The 18,752-nt window shown below is 52.1% G+C and overlaps 1 protein-coding gene across 1 annotated transcript in view; it reads left to right on the forward strand.

Moving 5' to 3' along the window:
- The window catches only part of UBR4 (ubiquitin protein ligase E3 component n-recognin 4), a 130,999-nt gene that overhangs the window by 90,291 nt on the left and 21,956 nt on the right, over positions 1 to 18,752 (forward strand). The window contains exons 75-90 of the mRNA XM_068967896.1: positions 18 to 156; positions 713 to 838; positions 950 to 1,078; positions 1,917 to 2,260; positions 3,790 to 3,880; positions 4,226 to 4,310; positions 4,467 to 4,594; positions 7,210 to 7,339; positions 7,442 to 7,599; positions 8,639 to 8,748; positions 9,396 to 9,537; positions 10,154 to 10,235; positions 10,567 to 10,740; positions 12,921 to 13,042; positions 13,902 to 14,099; positions 14,740 to 14,820. Coding sequence (XP_068823997.1) covers positions 18 to 156; positions 713 to 838; positions 950 to 1,078; positions 1,917 to 2,260; positions 3,790 to 3,880; positions 4,226 to 4,310; positions 4,467 to 4,594; positions 7,210 to 7,339; positions 7,442 to 7,599; positions 8,639 to 8,748; positions 9,396 to 9,537; positions 10,154 to 10,235; positions 10,567 to 10,740; positions 12,921 to 13,042; positions 13,902 to 14,099; positions 14,740 to 14,820 — 2,239 coding nt within the window. The remainder of the gene's footprint in view (positions 1 to 17; positions 157 to 712; positions 839 to 949; positions 1,079 to 1,916; positions 2,261 to 3,789; positions 3,881 to 4,225; positions 4,311 to 4,466; positions 4,595 to 7,209; positions 7,340 to 7,441; positions 7,600 to 8,638; positions 8,749 to 9,395; positions 9,538 to 10,153; positions 10,236 to 10,566; positions 10,741 to 12,920; positions 13,043 to 13,901; positions 14,100 to 14,739; positions 14,821 to 18,752) is intronic.

The following is an 18,752-nucleotide window of genomic DNA, read 5'->3' on the forward strand; positions in this document are numbered from 1 at the left end:
CTGTGCTCGGGTTTCAGGTCCATCAACTATGACGAAAAGGACCCCTTCCTGTGCAACGCCTGTGGCTTCTGTAAATACGCTCGCTTCGACTTCATGCTCTATGCCAAGCCCTGCTGCGCAGTGGACCCCATCGAGAATGAGGAAGACCGGAAGAAGGTGAGGCTGCGTCTGTGCGAGGCCCACGCCGGGCTCTGATCGAGCTTGGGGGCTGAGCTGGTGTGGGCAGCGTGCTTTTCCTTCTCGCCAAGTCTTCTTGGCTCAGCGTGTTTTCAGGGCTGAGCTTTTGAGTGGCAGCAAATCAGATGGATTAGAACACGTGTTTCGGGTAGAATTTTGGAGACGTGTTGGCAGTGGAAGCAGAGTCTCCCAAGGGACAGGTGACGCGCTGGGACTGGAGATGGGAGGGCAGGGCGGGGGGCTGCCAGAATAGTCAGCAGCAGCAGCAGCCCGGCAAAGCAGGGTGGCGTCTAGCTCCAGAGTCAGAAGGGTGAACACTCCAGTTCCCCTGTGCTTTAATACTGTGTGACCTGGCATAAGTCACCGCCCTCAGCATTGTTTATGTGAATGTACGTCATATACTTTGAGTACCCACTTCACAGGATTACTGCGGTGAGTAGAAATACTGCGTGAAACACAGTACTTGACTGGATCACTGAGGGCAAGTCTTCAGTGCTGACAAGCCTTCGTGCACTCCCCATCTCTTCCTGTCTAGGCCGTGTCCAACATCAACACGCTTCTGGACAAAGCCGACCGAGTGTATCACCAGCTGATGGGACATCGGCCGCAGCTGGAGAACCTGCTCTGCAAAGTGAACGAGGCAGCTCCTGAGAAGCCACAGGTGATCCGGGTGACAGAGGTGTTGGGAGAGGGTTCTGGGTCAGAGGCAGAGACTGGCCCCAGGCTAAGCCGTCTCCCGGTGGAAGGCTGACCGCGTCCCTCTTGGTTGCAGGACGACTCGGGAACCTCCGGGGGTATCAGTTCCACTTCGGCCAGCGTGAACCGGTATATCCTGCAGCTGGCGCAGGAGTACTGTGGAGACTGCAAGAGCTCTTTTGACGAGCTCTCTAAGATCATCCAGGTAGAGGCGGGAGCGGCGGGAGTGCATTTCCTTGTGGGTTATCGACATTGTTTTCAAAGCAGTCCTTTGCTCTCCCTGCACGGTTAAGCGCCAGCCACACAGCTGCTCACCTGCTGCAGTTCCGGGTGTGCGGTAGAAAGCTGAGTTCATACCAGAACGCTGAGAATCATGGAGACTGTTATAGATCAGTTTTTCTGATCGGTCACATCGGTGGGCAGTATGTTACAGACCTCACCCCCATGGGGTGGAAGACTGGCTGCAGACAAGAGCAGCCAGGGTCCTTGTCCCCAGAGTGGCTGGTAGGCCATCTTCACTCCATGTGCCTATGTTCCTGACTTTACTCTTTAAAGAAAGTGTTATGTGGGTGTTAAGGACGTATGCCTGTGATGAGAGGCTGAGGTCTAACTCTGCCCCTTACCTTGGTCAAGCCAGCCTCTCTAAGCTGTTTCTTCCTCTGTAAAATGGGGATGAAGTATCTTAACTGCTAAGGTCATTGAAAAAAAGTCAGTTGCACAGTCATATTGAATGCTTTGTGATCCCATAGACTGTAGCCTGCCAGGCTCCTCTGTCCATGGGATTCTCCAGGCAAGAGTAATGGAGTGGGTTGCCGTTCCCTTCTCCAGGGTACTTCCCGACCCAGGGATGGAACCCAGGTCTCCTGCGCTGCAGGCACATTCTTTGCCAGCTGAGCTACTAGGCTGAGGCCGTTGAGAGGGTTAAGTTAGATAATGCTGGTAAAGTGTTCTTCACACCAAAGCTGGTTTCTAACTAGCTTCCTTTTTCTTCCCCCTTAGTTTAATTGCGGATTTTTTTCTCCTGTCTTTTTTTTCCCCCTCAGAAAGTTTTCGCTTCACGAAAAGAGTTGTTGGAATACGACCTGCAGCAGAGGGAGGCGGCCACCAAGTCCTCCCGGACCTCAGCGCAGCCCACCTTCACGGCCAGCCAGTACCGCGCCTTATCTGTGCTGGGCTGTGGCCACACGTCCTCCACCAAGTGCTACGGCTGCGCCTCGGCTGTCACGGAGCACTGCATCACCCTGCTCCGGGCCCTGGCCACCAACCCCGCCCTGCGCCACATCCTCGTCTCCCAGGGCCTCGTCCGGGAGCTCTTTGACTACAACCTCCGCCGAGGCTCTGCGGCCATGCGGGAGGAGGTCCGCCAGCTCATGTGCCTCCTGACTCGGTCAGAGCCTGCGCCGGGGGCATGGGCCGGGACCCTGCGGGCGGGGGTGGGGGCGGCGGTGGTGCGGGGAGCGCTGGGGGCTGCGGGGGACTGTCCAGGGTGCAGCTGAGTGGACGGAGGAGCACGTGAAACCCAGGTTCCCTTGTATCAGTAGGCCGTGGGTCTGGCTCGTACTTGGTTGGTTCCAGTGGGGTTTCCTGAGGAAGCGGTTTTTGAGTTCCAGTGCTGGGAGAAGGGAGTGACCGGGCACTTGGACTCAGGACTTCCCCAGAAGAAGACAGCTGGGGCAGTGGAGCCTGGGGCTTCGGAGCCTAGATCTGCCTCAGAAGGGCCCGGTGTCTGATCCTTTGTGCCGTGTGCCGTGGACACATTTCTCACTGTTCTCTGAGCATGAGGTTTCCTCATCTGAGAAATAAGGATAATAGCCAATTCTGTAATGGCTTGTGGTGAGGATGGAGGACGTAGTTCACATGGTGAGTAGCAGCTCATACTTGTGGAGTCCTTAGTCCGTGCTGACACAGTACCCACAGCTGGATTTGCATTGTTTACCGAGGGTGGGCCTAAGTTCTAGAACATGTTAGCTGGCCGCTAAATATGACTTGCTGTACCATGTGTTCACTCGTTCAGCAAGCGCTCACTGAGCATCGGCTAAATGCCAGGCTTTGTTCCAGACTCTGAGGATGCAGCGGGAGGTGGAGCAGCGTCCCTGCACGCGTGTGGCCTCCGCTCTAGAGGAGAGAAGGGCGGTGAACGGGTGGTGGCCCGGCACAGCGCCAGGAGTCAGACGTGAAGGGCAGTGCAGCTGAGGTGGCAGCTCTGGTTGCAGGCAGGGTCGCTGCAGAGGACAGGGTGGGCAGGGGCGACTGCTGAGGAGGTCAGGGAGCGAGGCCGCACGCCGACGTTGACAGCAAGTGGTGGGCAGAGAGGTGGGGCATGCCAGCCGCGTGAAGCCAGGGCCACGAGGAAGCCCATGTGGCTGGAGTGGAGGACACAGTGGGGGCAAAGCGGAGGGGCTTCAGTGAGACCAGGGGCCAGGTCCCGTGGGGTCTTTAGAACACTGTGAGGACTTGAATTTTATTCAGGGCGTGTTGGGAAGCCTGAGAGTGATTTGACGCGATTCATGGTTTTTAAATTACTAATACGCACATTGTTACAAAGGGACACGGGTGGGAAGTGTGGATGCCTCTTGGGAAATGAAGCGGGGGCAGTTGGAGAAGCTGAGGAAGGAGACCGAGAGTGGACCCCTGGGTTCTGGAGGCTGACATACCCGGCGGGGTCCGGGGGCCAGGCAGCCTGGGCTGTGGAGAAACCCCGCATGCGGTCTTCTCTCTGTCAGCCTCTCCTCCCCAGAAAGGCGGCTGGGCAGGCCCTTCTCGTCACACAGCAGGGTTTTGTGGGGCTTGTGAGTCATCTTGCGCCTGGGAAGGCTGGTAGCCCTAGACGTTGATTTCCTTTCACCCGGGCGCTCTCACGTGCAGAGGTGGGACGCACCCAGAGGTGTAACAGGACTCTCTTCTCTGCTTCCCTAGAGACAATCCGGAGGCCACCCAGCAGATGAACGATCTGATTATTGGCAAAGTCTCCACAGCCCTGAAGGGCCACTGGGCCAACCCTGATCTGGTGAGCAGGCCGCCGCGCCCTTCGACTCCCCCTTCACCCTTTTCCTTCGTCCCCATGGCTCGCCCCGCCGGCGCCTCGTTGTGATGACCAGGGCAGGTGGCAGTGGGGGTGAGGGGGGAGCGGCTCACATCCCAGGAAGACCTTGCTGAGTCAGCGTCAGGCTCAGAGAGCAGAAACGCGCAGGGGCTGTGCTGAGGGGCTCCATCTCCTGCTGTCTCTCTGACGGTCCGCTTGACCACACGGGTTAGCTCTGAGTCTCTGGGTCAGAGCGTGGACGTGAGCCCCTGTCCGGGACTGACCCTGCAGACCCTCCTCTGCTCACATCTCTTCCTGTTGGCCCTCTAGGCAAGTAGCCTTCAGTACGAAATGCTGTTGTTGACAGACTCCATCTCCAAGGAGGACAGCTGCTGGGAGCTCCGCTTGCGCTGTGGTGAGTTTGGGGGATGTCTGGTTGGCAGCCGGCCAGCGAGAGGAGCGCAGCTCAGTGTGGGGCCTTGTGAGGCCAGGGAAGCTGCCCTCAGGTGGCCACATGGCGGCTGGTGAGGCATGTCTGTGACTGTGCCTCCGCCTTGCCTTCCTCTCCCAGCGCTCAGCCTTTTCCTCATGGCCGTGAACATCAAGACCCCCGTGGTGGTTGAGAACATCACCCTCATGTGCCTGCGAATCTTGCAGAAGCTGATTAAGCCACCTGCTCCCACCAGCAAGAAGAACAAGGTACAGGCCTGAGAAGGCGGTTGGGGGCAGGCTCCAGCCAGCGCCCACCTTGCTCTAAGGCCTCTGCTCACCTGAGCTTGCTTTCCCTGGGGTGCCAGTGCTTCCTTGGCGGCAGTCAGCGAGATGGGTTAGGGTTTCTGAGAAGGAAAGTTTCTCAGAGGGCTCTCGAGTAACACAGGCAGGCAAAGGCACACGCCTGCAGCAGTGGTCCGCCGTGGAGGACCGCCCCTTCCTCCAGTCCCCTCGGACGGCTCGCGGCTCCCAGGGGCTGCGTTCTTCCCTACCCCGTGCCTTTGCACAGTGCTGGAAGCCCTTCCATTCCCTCGCACTGTGACCTGGGCAGGGATCGAACCCATGCCCCCTGCGTTGGCAGGTGAATTTTCTCCACTGAGCCCCCTGGGAGGCCCCTGGCCTTGGGCAGTCCTTTGTAAATGCTATGTGCGGCTGTGCAGCGTCTCCTCGGCTGCCACGCCTGCCTTCCCTTTGTCAGCTGCTTTCAGTGATCCAGTTCTCTGCCAGGCTGGCCATGAGCTCCTCCAATCCAGGCACTATTTTAGGTTTTACTAAGATGTTTTTTGGTCCAGTGTATAGCTTGGTATCTCGCGTTATAATAGTGACTCAATAAGTCATTGTTAAATGAGTGAGTAAAGCCGAGTTTTTAGTTCTGAAGGTGGCGTAGCCGCAGGTGGACTTGCTCATACTGGTGTGAGAGCATGTGGGCCATAGTGCTTTCCCTTGGCCCTGCCTGGGGCCTCCGTCTTTGTAGTCCTGGAGCCCTTCCGATGCCTGCTCCATCCCGGTGGAGTCTCTTGGTGGGAAACCGAGTCTTCTTTGCAAGATGCTGAGCGGCAGGCACCACAGGGGAAGCTGGACAGGGAACAGTTTACACTGTTTCCCTTTCTTGGTCTGCTCCGACCGTCCTCAGAAAAGACCCCCCACCTCTTCCATCGCTTTGATGAAGGCTTTCTTCCCCCCAGAGTGCATTCTCAGCAAATGAAAATTGGCTCTTGATTGAAAAGAGGAACTTCATCCCCACATAACTGTCATTTTTCCTACAGTGTGAGATCACAGATTTCCACCCGAGAGGGCTCTTAGCCTCTGAGCACTGAAGCCTCACATTTTGCTGAGTTTTAGCCTAGAGAGAGCAGCAGTTCTCAGAGTTTGGCTCATAGATCTGTGGGTGTTCCCAAGACGACTAGGATATCTGGGAGGTCAACATTATTTTCATAATTATCCTGAGACACGATTTGCCCTTTTCTTCTTTTGTGGCACTTGTGTAGATGATACAAAGTCAGTGATGGTGAGACCAACCAAGCCTCAGCACCGCGAGGCATGCTCTTCACTGCAGCTTCACCAGGAGCGTCCCTGGTGAAGCACTGCCAAGGGGTTCAGTAGTCGGTTCACTATTCAGTGAGACAGCGCGGGAGGCGGGCACACTGCAGGGTGGAGGGTGCCCAGGGAGAAGTCCTGGTGACGGGGGCGGGGGGCGGGGGGTGGCTGAACCGGCTGCCTTTTCCATGGAACCTCATTTGTGCTTGAAAGGAGGGCTAAGGAGCCAATTGTGGTTCTTCAGAATCAGATATTTAGCCGATGATTTTCTTGAAAAGTGAATAAAACGAGCCTGTCACTTAAAGAGAAATGGGTGTAGTTCTGTGAACCAGTGTTTTCCAGATGACCAGTGCATGTTCATGTGTGAGTAAAAGATGAATTTAGTGGAATGGGATAAGAAATGTTTTTTGATTGGTTTCAGATTCCACATTGCAACCAATCTTTAAAAACCTGCAATTCGTTGAATTTTGGTTTAGTATTAATGAAAAATCTGTAATTAGTTGAAAAAGCTATTACAATATTTTTTCTTTTCAACTATATACATCTGAGCGCTTCAACAAAACAATCTATCACAACAGTTTGAACTTAGAAGCAGTATAAGAATCTAGCTGTCTTATTAAGGTAGTCATTAAACAAATTTAAAAATGTATAGCAGTATAGCTTCTTTGTCGAGATTATTTTTGTTTTGGGAAATAAAAAATGCTGTTTAGGGTTACAGATAATGTATTTATTTTTATTTGTAAATGAGTTAATAAATATTTTAAGAATTGCTAAACTTTAATTTTTAATAAATCCATATCAATGGATAGAGCTACGTACACAAGAACTCTTTGGAGTCAGTAAATTTCAAGAGCGTAATGGGGTCCTGTGGCTGAAAAGTTTGAGAGTTGCTGGCTTAGAATCCTACTGGGGACTCCCCTATGCAGGCCACTTGGGATTAGTAATGGCTCTGTAAATTTTAGAGGCTGCTTAGTGACCCCTTGAAGCTTTATGTTTGGGGAAACTACAAATCAGCCTTGGGATAGAAATTAGTTATGTAGCTGTCTGAGCGTCTGTAGGAGGCCTTATCGTGCACAGGCAAAATCAGTGACCCTAAGCTCAGCACGGTGCTGCTCCTGCTAAACTGAATCGAGATGCTTGGAAGGAGCACGGACAGGGCACAGAAGACGTGAACGTTGACCTTCTGGTCTTGCCTGTGCACTCGTCCCCGGGGCAGTCCCACTGCGCTGCAGCGGCAGCTCAGGCGTGCGCTCGGGCCCGCTCACCCGTCCGCCTTCCTTCTGCAGGACGTCCCTGTCGAGGCCCTCACCACCGTGAGGCCGTACTGCAATGAGATCCATGCCCAGGCCCAGCTCTGGCTCAAGAGGGACCCCAAAGCATCCTATGAAGCCTGGAAGAAGTGTCTTCCCATCCGAGGTGTGTCTGTCTTTCGGGACTTGAGAAGTGGGCCCTTCCTGCCCCTGGCCGACTGCCCCACCATCTCCCTCTTTCCTCTCCCTGCACCCCTTTGCCTGCCAGGGATCGATGGCAACGGGAAGTCTCCCAGCAAGTCAGAGCTCCGCCACCTCTACTTGACCGAGAAGTACGTGTGGCGGTGGAAGCAGTTCTTGAGTCGGCGGGGGAAGCGGACCTCCCCGCTGGACCTCAAGCTGGGCCACAACAACTGGCTGCGGCAGGTCAGTGACCGGCCGTGTCCTGGGCTCCTCAGGCTGCCCTGGCCCCAGGTCCCAGGTGGGGCGTTCCCGCCCCTCACCGCATGTCTCCTCTGCTTTCTCTTTGTTAGTCTTGCTTCCTTTCTACTGGGTGGAGGCTCTCGTTGCAGCCGCCCGCGTGGTGGGTGGACCACATCAGAACTCTGCCCTGTGATCAAGCTCATGCTCTCTGCTCTCCTCCCTGACCGCTGAGCAGGGCGGTGCCTCAGCGCCTGCACTGCTTTCACCGTCCACCTTTCACGTCTTCTGTCCTTTTCCTTTTTCCAGCTAATGTTTTTAAAGATTAAAGTGATGATATGTTAGAGAATTCCTTTGTCCATTGGTGTATAACGTGAACACTTGGTCTACATTTAACATAAGTATTCAGCATGTTGTTATTGTTCAGTTGCTAAGTTGTGTCTGACTCTTTGCGACCCCATGGACTGCAGCACGCCAGGCCTCCCTGTCCATCACCATCTCCCAGAGCTTGCTCAAACTCATGTCCATTGAGTCGGGGATGCCATCCAACCATCTCATCCTCTGTCGTCCCCTTCTCCTCCTGCCTTCAATGTTTCCCAGCATCAGGGTCTTTTCCAATGAGTCAGCTCTTCCCATCAGCTGGCCAAAGTATTGGAGCTTCAACATCAGTCCTTCCAATGACTATTTAGGGTTAGTTTCCTTTAGGATTGACTGGTTTGATCTCCTTGCTGTCTAAGGTAGCTGTCTCCAAAATAGAATCATAGACGTCTTTGCTAAGGAGAATACCTGCCTGTCTTTCTTCCTGGTTCTGTCGTCTTAGTATGTTCTCCAAAGTACTTGTTGGAGAAAAGCTCCATGAAGATGGGACTCTTGGCGTTTTTGCCCATCTGCAGCAGCCAGATCTTGAGTTAGATGATTTTTCCTTTACCCCTTTGCTCATGAGAAGCTCAGAGGATTTCCCCTGGATGGGTGGCAGTTGACGGTGCCTGGCGGGGCCGGATGAGAGGCTGTCCGCTGAGCCAGGCGCTTCTCCCCACCCCTGCAGGTGCTGTTTACTCCGGCCACGCAGGCTGCACGGCAGGCGGCCTGCACCATTGTGGAGGCGCTGGCCACCATCCCCAGCCGCAAGCAGCAGGTCCTAGACCTCCTCACCAGGTACCATCTGAGAGCGGGGTGGGCAGGGTGGCGGGACTTCATCCAGGGAGCCCTCCCACTCTCCCAGGGGAGTCCACAGACCAGGGCGACGGGAGGCACGCCTGTGCTGTAGCCACCTCCTTTCTTGTGGAAGACCACAGAAACCGCGAAGCGCTGAGCAGCCACGTGCAGTGGTTATAACCGCGGTGGTGGTGGTGACAGAGTCAGCAGCCAGTGTCTTTCGAGGTCTTAGGAGCTCACAAAGGCTTGGCATGCATTGCCTCATGTAGTGCTCACGTGGGCTTTGAGTGCTTAGTTGGCTTGGCCCCAGGAAGGCAAGACTTCAGCCCAGGCAGTCTGATTCCAAGTTATCGGCCACTCGCCTCGTGAGCGCTTCAGGCGCAGCACTGTCTCGCTGCCCTGGTAGCCACCATTCGTGTGTTGGTGCTTTATCGGCCAGACGTGTACAGTGGGTTGCACTGCAGTCCCTGCTGGGTGCTCTGGAGCCTTCCCCAGGCCTGAGGACTTCCCAAGTGGGGCTCTGGGGTGTTCTCAGCCCTGGTCCTCCCCAGCGAGGCAGGGGGAGTGGAGGACCGCAGAGGGCAGAACCAGGGGGCCGTCAGGGCTGTGGGGCGGGTGGGCTCACTCATCGTCCGGCTCCACGGCAGTTACCTGGACGAGCTGAGCGTTGCTGGCGAGTGTGCAGCCGAGTACCTGGCTCTCTACCAGAAGCTCATCACTTCAGCTCACTGGAAAGTCTACCTGGCAGCCCGAGGAGTCCTGCCCTACGTGGGCAACCTCATCACCAAGGTATGTCGTCCCGGCCCAGCCTAGGGGAGCCCCTTTCCCGAGCCCCGCTCTCCTTGTTCTCTTTCTCTATATAAACTTTGTGGTGGTCTTCACTCCAGGAAGAAATATTTGTTCAAAGTGCAGGCATACCTCGCTTTATTGTGCTTTTTTTAAATAAAGGTTGTGTCAAGTAAGCCATTTCCCAACAGCATTATTTTGTAATTAAAGTGTATATACATTGTTTGCTAGATATAGTGGTACCACACACTTACTGAACTGAAATAGAGTGTGGACATAAGTTTTATACTCATAGGAAGAGATGGATTTGTGTGACTCGCTTTATTGCGATGATCACTTCATTACAGTGGTCTGAAACTGAACCTGGACTGTTTCTGAAGTCTGCCTGGGGTACTTTTGTGACTTCATTGTGTTCCTCACGAGGCTGTAGCAGTCTGCTGGGGACGTTTAAACTGTCCTCCATTTCTAAGCAGTCCCTTAACGCCTTTATAGCTCTCCTTGGCTTCTTAGAAAGGGGTTCTGCAAAGGTGCAGGGTGAGAGAGCGTCCCTGGGCGGTGGGGGAGCTGACCGGTGTCCCTGTGGTGCCATCACACTGACCGTGCTTGTCTTCCTGTTCAGGAAATAGCCCGCTTGCTGGCCCTGGAGGAAGCCACCCTGAGCACCGATCTGCAGCAGGGCTATGCCCTCAAGAGTCTCACAGGTAGAGGGAGCCTCCTGGCCCTCCCACTGGACACCCTGGGGATAGTTTGGGGACTGACCTTTGATTCCTTGGGTGCTGAGGTTGACCTCTTCTCTCTCACGTTGACCACACTGCGGTTTCTAAGCTCTGTGTTTTTTCCCTTGTGGATGGGGTGCATCTTCGAGCACCCATTGTCTACTCACCAGTTCATGTCATTGAGCACCTGCTCCATGTCAGGCGCAAAGACAGCATTGCCCTGCTTTTGAGTTGCGCGTCGTCGTTTGAAAACATGGACCTTCTTTGGTCAATTCTCATTCTGAACTCATGTAGCAACTTTCTCCTGTCCCCACAGGCCTACTTTCCTCCTTTGTGGAGGTGGAGTCTATCAAAAGGCACTTTAAAAGCCGCCTGGTAGGCACCGTGCTGAACGGATACCTGTGCTTGCGGAAGCTGGTGGTGCAGAGGACCAAGCTGGTCGACGAGACGCAGGACATGCTGCTGGAGATGCTGGAGGACATGACCACAGGTAGCCCGGCCGGCGGCCCGCGGGCTGCGTCCCTTCTGGCTCCGCCGAGGCGCGTGGCCCAGTCCCTGGGCTCCTTAGGCCCGGACCATGGGCAGCAGACGCCTCCTCACGCTTGAGTAAAGGAGACATTTTTCTCAAGACTGTTGGTGCTTAGAGTCGGAAAATTCCAGATCTGGCCTCAGTAAATTTGGACTCGTTTTTTAAAATTTTTTTGCTTATCTGTTGTTCGCTGTGCTGGTTCTTCGTTCGTGCACACGGGCTTCAGTAGTTGGGGCACACGGGCTAAGCCCTGTGGCATGTGGAGTCTTCCAGACCAGGGATTGAACCCATGACCCCTGCCCTGTCCGTCAGGTTCTTAGCCACTGGACTACCAGGAAGGTCCTGGACTTTCTGTATTGAGCTCACAGGGCAGGGAGAGGTCAAGAGTTCTCAGCCTGGTGTCCTTCGTTGGCTCTAGAAGATTCTCAGCCGCTGTGGCTTCGGCTGCCTCTACTCTGTTCTCTCTCCTTGTCCTTGTGGGACTCCACCTCCCTCTTTCATAGTGTCCGTCTCATTGTATCTTTATGTTGATTTTGGATAATTTCTTCCATCCTATAACATATCGTTTAGTTTATTTTTTCTTCACTCTGTGTTATCTGTTTAATCTACCCATCAAATTCTTGCAATTTTATGTAGATTTTATTGTGTCTAGTCTTTTGCAGACATTTTCTGTCTCTTTTATAGTCTTTCAGCATAACAAACATTTCCGTATCTGCTAATTCTAAAACATGAAATATCTATTAATCTGATCCTGTTGTTATTCTGGCTCTTGCCTTTGGTGCTTTGCTTTAAATCTTGCATTTTATGTTTTTTTTTTTTGGTACTGTGAGCTTGTGTTTTGTGGAAACTCTTCGGGACCTGAGTCAAAGATGGGTTTTTCCGGAGACGATTTGTAGCTGCCTCTGTGAAGCAGCGCAGGGCATGGCCAACCCAGGGCCACCTTCAACAAAGTTCTGAACTTAGAGTTTTCAGATCGCCTACATAGTTTGAGCCACAGACCTCTGTGAGGGACAGCTTGTTATGAGTGCTCAGAGGAGATTTTTCTTCCCCTCTGTTCAGTGCTACATTTTAAGGCAAGACAGTGTGCTTTCATTGATTTGCTTGGGGGAAAAGAATAGTTATTTTTAATTGATGCTTATACCAAAGAGGGCTTCCCAGGCGGCATGGTGGCAAAGAATCTGCCTGCCATTGCAGGAGGTGTGGGTTCCATCCTTGGGTCAGAGAGATCCCCTGGATTGGGGTGTTCTTGCCTGGAAAATCCCACGGACAAAGGAGCCTGGTGGGGCTATAGTCCGCAGGGCAACAGAGCGTCAGACATGACTGGGCACCCCGTACCTCTCCCAAGGGTGTAGCTCTCGGGGGTACCAGACCTGTGTGTGTAGGCGGTGGTTCCTGCCAGATTCTCCCTCTTGGGCGATCTGGGGCTTTGTATCCAGCTCTCAAATCCTGGCAGGTTTTGGAAACCAATGCTCATGGCAAAAAATAGCCTGAGTGCTTTGCTGACCTCCCTGGGTTCCTGGTTTTTCCTAATTTTGGAGCTGTGGCTTTCTTTGCCAGTGTAGCAGTCCACTGATGCCTTTTTATTTTTTCCCCACTATTTTAAATTGTTTTTAAGTGGAGGAGTGAAAAGTAGGTCAGGGGACATAGTCTGCTTTATTGCCAGACATGGAAGTCCTTCTGGTGCCATTTTTAGCTGCCATGCTGAGCTGGTTTGTGACCTTGTCAGCTGGACCCTTTGCAAGAACGTATGGCTTGAAGTTATCTGTTTGGCTTCTGGAGGGCCATCTACCTAATCTTTTTGAAACTGAAAACTGCCGCTTCCTTTTGCTTTGACAGGAGCTCAGTTAGGACCACTGTTTCACGTTCTTGAGTACCTCTTTTGGGCAAGAGGATGCAGGGTTATGATTCCCAGAGGGAGGGGACCTGTGCACAGCCAGGTGTGATGCACTGTGTCGCCTTGGGTGTGAAGGCCTCAGGTGGAGTGCGGACTCAGTGCAAGAATCCGTCAGCTTCAGGTTTCCAGTTGAAATACTGATGTTGCCGCTCACCAGGCAGAGAGGCTCTGTCAGTGATGAGTCTCACCTCAGCTTCTGTGCGTGCAGCTCCTTCCTGACTGACTTGGCCACGTTGACTTCCGGCAGGTACAGAATCGGAAACCAAGGCCTTCATGGCCGTGTGCATTGAGACAGCCAAGCGCTACAATCTGGACGACTCCCGGACCCCGGTCTTCATCTTCGAGAGGCTCTGCAGCATCATCTACCCCGTGAGCACAAGCCGTGGTGGTTCATCGTAGTCGTGGGTCATCATCACAGCAGTGACCCGTTCAGTCAGTGTTTTCAGGAAGCTCCACCCGTAAAGCAGAGGCAACCTCATGATTTTCCCAATCCTAATGATGGGAAGAAATCTAAAGCCGTTCCTTGTCCCATTTCCTAGGTTGAAAGTCAAAATCAGTCTTTTTCTTTTGAGCCAGGTCTAACCTCCCATTGCCCAAATCCTGGTGTTTGTCCGTCCACGATCCTGTGAAAGAAGCAGCCCTGAGTGGGCAGATGGGCCTTCTCGCTCTCTCCCCGTTTTCCCTGCCTACATTCTGTGCACGCATGCACCCGTGAAGGTGTATCTGCAGCCTGAACTGCATAGATCCCCTTCTGTTACTGAGGAAGGGTGGAGTGCATCAGTCTCATCAGTTAATGATGAGAGACCCCTGAGTATCACATGATACACAGAAGGCCGTTTTCTTGACCAGAGGGCCACCAGTGACAGAGTCACCTGGCCCCGGGCTGGTTTTGCGTGGGACGAGCAGGAGGGGAGCTTCGTCCCCTCATGTCAGTGATCCAGCTTTCGTGGGGCACTCCTCATCTGCGTATTTGGTTAGGCTTTCTCTCTCCTAACCCACCCTTGAGTTTCAGAGAAGATGCCTGCTCTTTAAGGCTCTTTGAATTATATTTGGGGTTTTTGAATCACCTCTGAGCTTCCTGCCCTTTTGTCTTTAAGTGTATAAGGGGCTGGATGAGTCTGGTGTGCCTCCCTGGGTGTCCGTGAACAAGGCAGTGTGCTCTGAATGTGAGTGGTCTCTGCGCATGTACTCATGCCATCCCTTCTGCTTCCTTCTCTGTGTCCTTTAGGAAGAGAATGAAGTCACTGAGTTTTTTGTGACCCTGGAGAAGGATCCCCAGCAGGAAGACTTCTTACAGGGCAGAATGCCTGGGAACCCGTATAGCAGCAACGAGCCAGGCATCGGGCCCCTCATGCGGGACATAAAGAACAAGATCTGCCAGGACTGTGACTTGGTGGCTCTGCTGGAGGATGACAGCGGGATGGAGGTAATGAGCATAGCACAGCCCTGCCGTGGTTAGGCTTCCTCTCCCTCAGGGGCTGGTCAGCCCTGGGCATCTTTAAATGCAGCTCCATGATTCCCGCCTGCCTGCCTCACCTGTAAAGGGCTCTTCCGCTGCCTGGTGTGTGGTAATGAGCAGATGGCTGTAGCTTGTTAGGGCACAGGCTTTCGTTGTTCTTGCTGCTGTGGGAGAGGCCTCCAGTGATTCCAGGCTAACCAAGCTCCCCAGATACTGGCAAATTAGCCCCAGCGCAGGTTCTGGCCCTGTACCTGGTACCTTCTGGCAGACGACACTGGGATCTGCTGTTACCACATGCATGGTGAAAAACGCGTTGGGTGAAATGGAGAAAGCTGCCCCTTCTGGTGCTGAGCTGAAATGGACTTGGGATAGAAGGTGCTCAGCAGGGCTTTTAAACCAGGGAGTCCATGGTTTGGGTTAAGGCTATTTGGAACCCCTGAAATTGTGCACAAAATTGTGTGTGATGTTCACACACGTGCATTTTTAGAGAGGGAGAGTCAGTAGGTCCGTAATGCATAGATGATAATCGGTAAAGCACCCTTTGATCTTAAAATGTGCTTGCCTGACGATTCTTTGGAATAACAGCCTCATCTTCTTTTCCATTCAGCTTCTAGTGAACAATAAAATCATTAGTCTGGACCTCCCTGTGGCTGAGGTTTACAAGAAGGTCTGGTGTACCACAAACGAGGTGCGTGCTCGTTTTCTTGCCTGCGGTGTGGGTTGGCTTCCAGACATGGTAACGATCGTGTGCCCAGCTTGCAGCAGCACTGAAGGATCTGAACTTCCTGGTCGTGTTAGCGTGGGAAAAGCCGTCGCCTTGTCCTCCTCGTGGGGCCGCTGCCTGGGGAAGGGCGAGGAGCTGCAGGAAGGGGAGAGCAGCCCTGGCTTCGCAGCCGGGCGGCCAGCAGAGTGAGGAAGCCCTGTGACGGGGAGCACCTGCTGTTGGGTTCCCTTTCCATGTGGGCACCGAGGTTGATTCTCAGCTTTTGATGGACTTGCCCACCTTTCAGAACATGTTCCAGCGTGGCGTCGAGGAGCATAGTTTCTGTTTTACCAACTGGGGAATTGAGACTCGAAAGGCAGTTGTTTTGAAGGAGTGAGAAAGGGAAATGAAGGGAGTGCAGCGCATTGGCCCTTCTGGCCCCTCAGTTCTGTCTGTCCGATCGGAACAGTCAGCTGGTCCTCTTCCCCCCTCCTGCCTCTTTTCTTAGTCTCGTCTCTATTTCCTGTCTCGCTCCTCTCCTTTTCTTTCTTCCCTTTTCTTCTATTAGGGGGATATTTAATAAATGAATCATCTAATTGAATTACAGCAAACTAGTGTACCAGTGGAGTACAGTGAACTTTTCTGTCGTTAGTCTCGAATATTTCTGTAGAGTCTGAAAAGCTAAATTGGTAGTTACTAACAGTATGTTTTTTGGGCTCCAAAATCACTGCAGATGGTAACTGCAGCCATGAAATTAAAAGACGCTTACTCCTTGGAAGAAGAGTTATAACCAACCTAGATAGCATATTGAAAAGCAGAGACATTACTTTGCCAACAAAGGTCCGTCTAGTCAAGCTATGGTTTTTCCAGTGGTCATGTATGGATGTGAGAGTTGGACTGTGAAGAAGGCTGAGCTCTGAAGAATTGATGCTTTTGAACTGTGGTGTTGGAGAACACTCTTGAGAGTCCCTTGGACTGCAAGGAGATCCAACCAGTCCATTCTAAAGGAAATCAGTCCTGAATATTCACTGGAAGGAATGATGCTAAAGCTTGAAACTCCATTGGCCACCTGATGTGAAGAGTTGACTCATTGGAAAAGACTCTGATGCTGGGAGGACTTGGGGGCAGGAGGAGAAGGGGACGACAGAGGATGAGATGCATGGATGGCATCACTGACTCGATGGACTGAGTCTGAGTGAACTCCGGGAGTTGGTGATGGACAGGGAGGCCTGGTGTGCTGCGATTCATGGGGTCGCAAAGAGTCAGACACGACTGAGCAACTGAACTGAACTGAACAGTACATTTTGGCCTCCATTTGTTACATACTTGTACTTTTCTCTATTCTGTTCTCCCACTGTGCTGGGAATCCTGGTCATTGTGTATTGCTGGTTTACTGCCCGTTGAGTGGATATAGCACAGGTAAATACACAGAAGACTTCTCCATCCACTGCATCTTGCCACTGACATTTCAGCCTCGAAACTGAATGGTGCAGGTTTAGTCCCTGATGCACCTAAAAATTAAGACCAGGCTTCTACGGGCACCCTTGTAAATGGTGGTATAGGACCCAAAGAATACGCATGGGCAGCCTCCCATTTTGAACCGGGAGGCAGTAGTTGGGGATCATTTGTTTCTCATGTTAATGCTTCATCCACCAAGGGTTTCTTGTGGCGAAGTCCAGAGTTGGGAGCAGCCTTTCACCCTGGCTTTCATCAGTTTCTCTCCTTACGTCCCCCTTATTTCCTGATAAACAGCCCACCTCTTCAGCCGCTCACCAGGGCCTGTGTCTCATGTCCCTCCCTTTCTGTCCATGGTCTGTGGCTGTTCCCTCTCTTAGTTCTCACTGGGCTTCCACAGCTAGATACACTCTGAGGCCTGGCCCGACAGGTTCTTTCCCTCCAAGATTTTCTCTCCTGAGGCTGAGCATGGCTTAGCGACAGGCAGCATGGATTAGTGTGGTACCTGCTCACCCTTAATTTCCTGGAGTGTGACTTCAGTCCCCCGTTTCTCACCTCCAAAATGAGGGTAATTCCTAAGAGTGTATAGGCTGGAGTGCCTAGTCAGTACCTGGCGGATAGTAAAGTCTCATGATCCCTCAGTTCAGGAAGGTTGCTGTCATCTTATAATTCAAGACTTATTTCCAATCATTCTATCAAGTTGTAGGTTTTAGCTTGAGATTTGGATGAATCTAGTCCTTGCTGTATGGTTATATGAAGCTCTCAGGATCTCCATAGGCAAAGATGGATGTATTCTGTTTTCTTGTTTTGATTTCTGAGACTTGAGTCAAAGCCTTTTGATCTTACTGACTTCCCTTGACCTGATTCTTTGAGTAGTGGTCCCTATTGATTAGAGAGATTTTATAATTCTGAAGGAGGCATAGGCTTGGAATCAGTACCTGGCTTATAGCTGAATGACTTTGAACAAGCTGTGTAACCTTGTGTAAAAGGATAATATGAAGTGCCTAATTAGTGTAGGGCTTGTGTGGGTGTCTACTTGCTAAGCTGCTTCAGTCATGTCCAGTTCTTTGTGAACCTATGGATTGCAGCCTGCCAGACTCCCCTGTCCGTGGGATTCTCCAGGCAAGAATACTGGAGTGGGTATATACCATGCCCTCCTCCAGGGGACCTTCCTGACCCAGGGATTGAACCCTGTCTCATGTCTCCTGCTTTGGCAGGCAGGTTCTTTACCACTAGCACCACCTCGGAAAGCCTTAGCATAGGGCTTCAGTTCAGTTCAGTCGCTCAGTCGTGTCTGACTCTTTGCAACCCCATGAACCACAGCACGCCAGGCCTCCCTGTCCATCACCAGCTCCCGGAGTTCACTCAAACTCATGTCCATCACATTGGTGATGCCATTCATGCATCTCATCCTCTGTCGTCCCCTTCTCCTCCTGCCCCCAATCCCTCCCAGCATCAGAGTCTTTTCCAGGGAGTCAACTGTTCGCATCAGGTGGCCAAAGTATTGGAGTTTCAGCTTTAGCATCAGTCCTTCCAAAGAACACCCAGGACTGATCTCCTTTAGAATGGACTGGTTGGATCTCCTTGCAGTCCAAGGGACTCTCAAGAGTCTTCTCCAACACCACAGTTCAAAAGCATCAATTCTTCGGCGCTCAGCTTTCTTCACAGTCCAACTCTCACATCCATACATGACCACTGGAAAAACCAGAGCCTTGACTAGACGGACCTTTGTTGGCAAAGTAACGTCTCTGCTTTTCAACATGCTATCTAGGTTGGTCATAACTTTCCTTCGAAGAAGTAAGCGTCTTTTAATTTCATGGCTGCAGTTACCATCTGCAGTGATTTTTGGATCCCCCAAAAATAAAGTCTGACACTGTTTCCACTGTTTCCCCATCTATTTCCCATGAAGTGATGGGACCAGATGCCATGATCGTCATTTTCTGAATGTTGAGCTTTAAGCCAACTTTTTCACTCTCCTCTTTCACTTTCATCAAGAGGCTTTTTAGCTCCTCTTCACTTTCTGCCGTAAGGGTGGTGTCATCTGCATATCTGAGGTTATTGATATTTCTCCCAGCAATCTTGATTCCAGCTTGTGCTTCCTCCAGCCCAGGGTTTCTCATGATGTACTCTGCATAGAATTTAAATAAGCAGGGTGACAATATACAGCCTTGACTACTCCTTTTCCTATTTGGAACCAGTCTGTTCCATGTCCAGTTCTAACTGTTGCTTCCTGACCTGCATATAGGTTTCTGAAGAGGCAGGTCAGGTGGTCTGGTATTCCCATCTCTTTCAGTATTTTCCACAGTTTCTTGTGATCCACACAGTCAAAGGCTTTGGCATAGTCAATAAAGCAGAAATAGATGTTTTTCTGGGGCAACACAGAGTAAAACAATAAATCACAGTTGTTAACAGCTATTATATGTATTTAATGAAACTAAATTAAGTAGTGTCTATAAAGTGCT

Source organism: Capricornis sumatraensis, chromosome 3 (assembly GCF_032405125.1).
Source record: "Capricornis sumatraensis isolate serow.1 chromosome 3, serow.2, whole genome shotgun sequence".
NCBI classification, from domain to species: domain Eukaryota; kingdom Metazoa; phylum Chordata; class Mammalia; order Artiodactyla; family Bovidae; genus Capricornis; species Capricornis sumatraensis.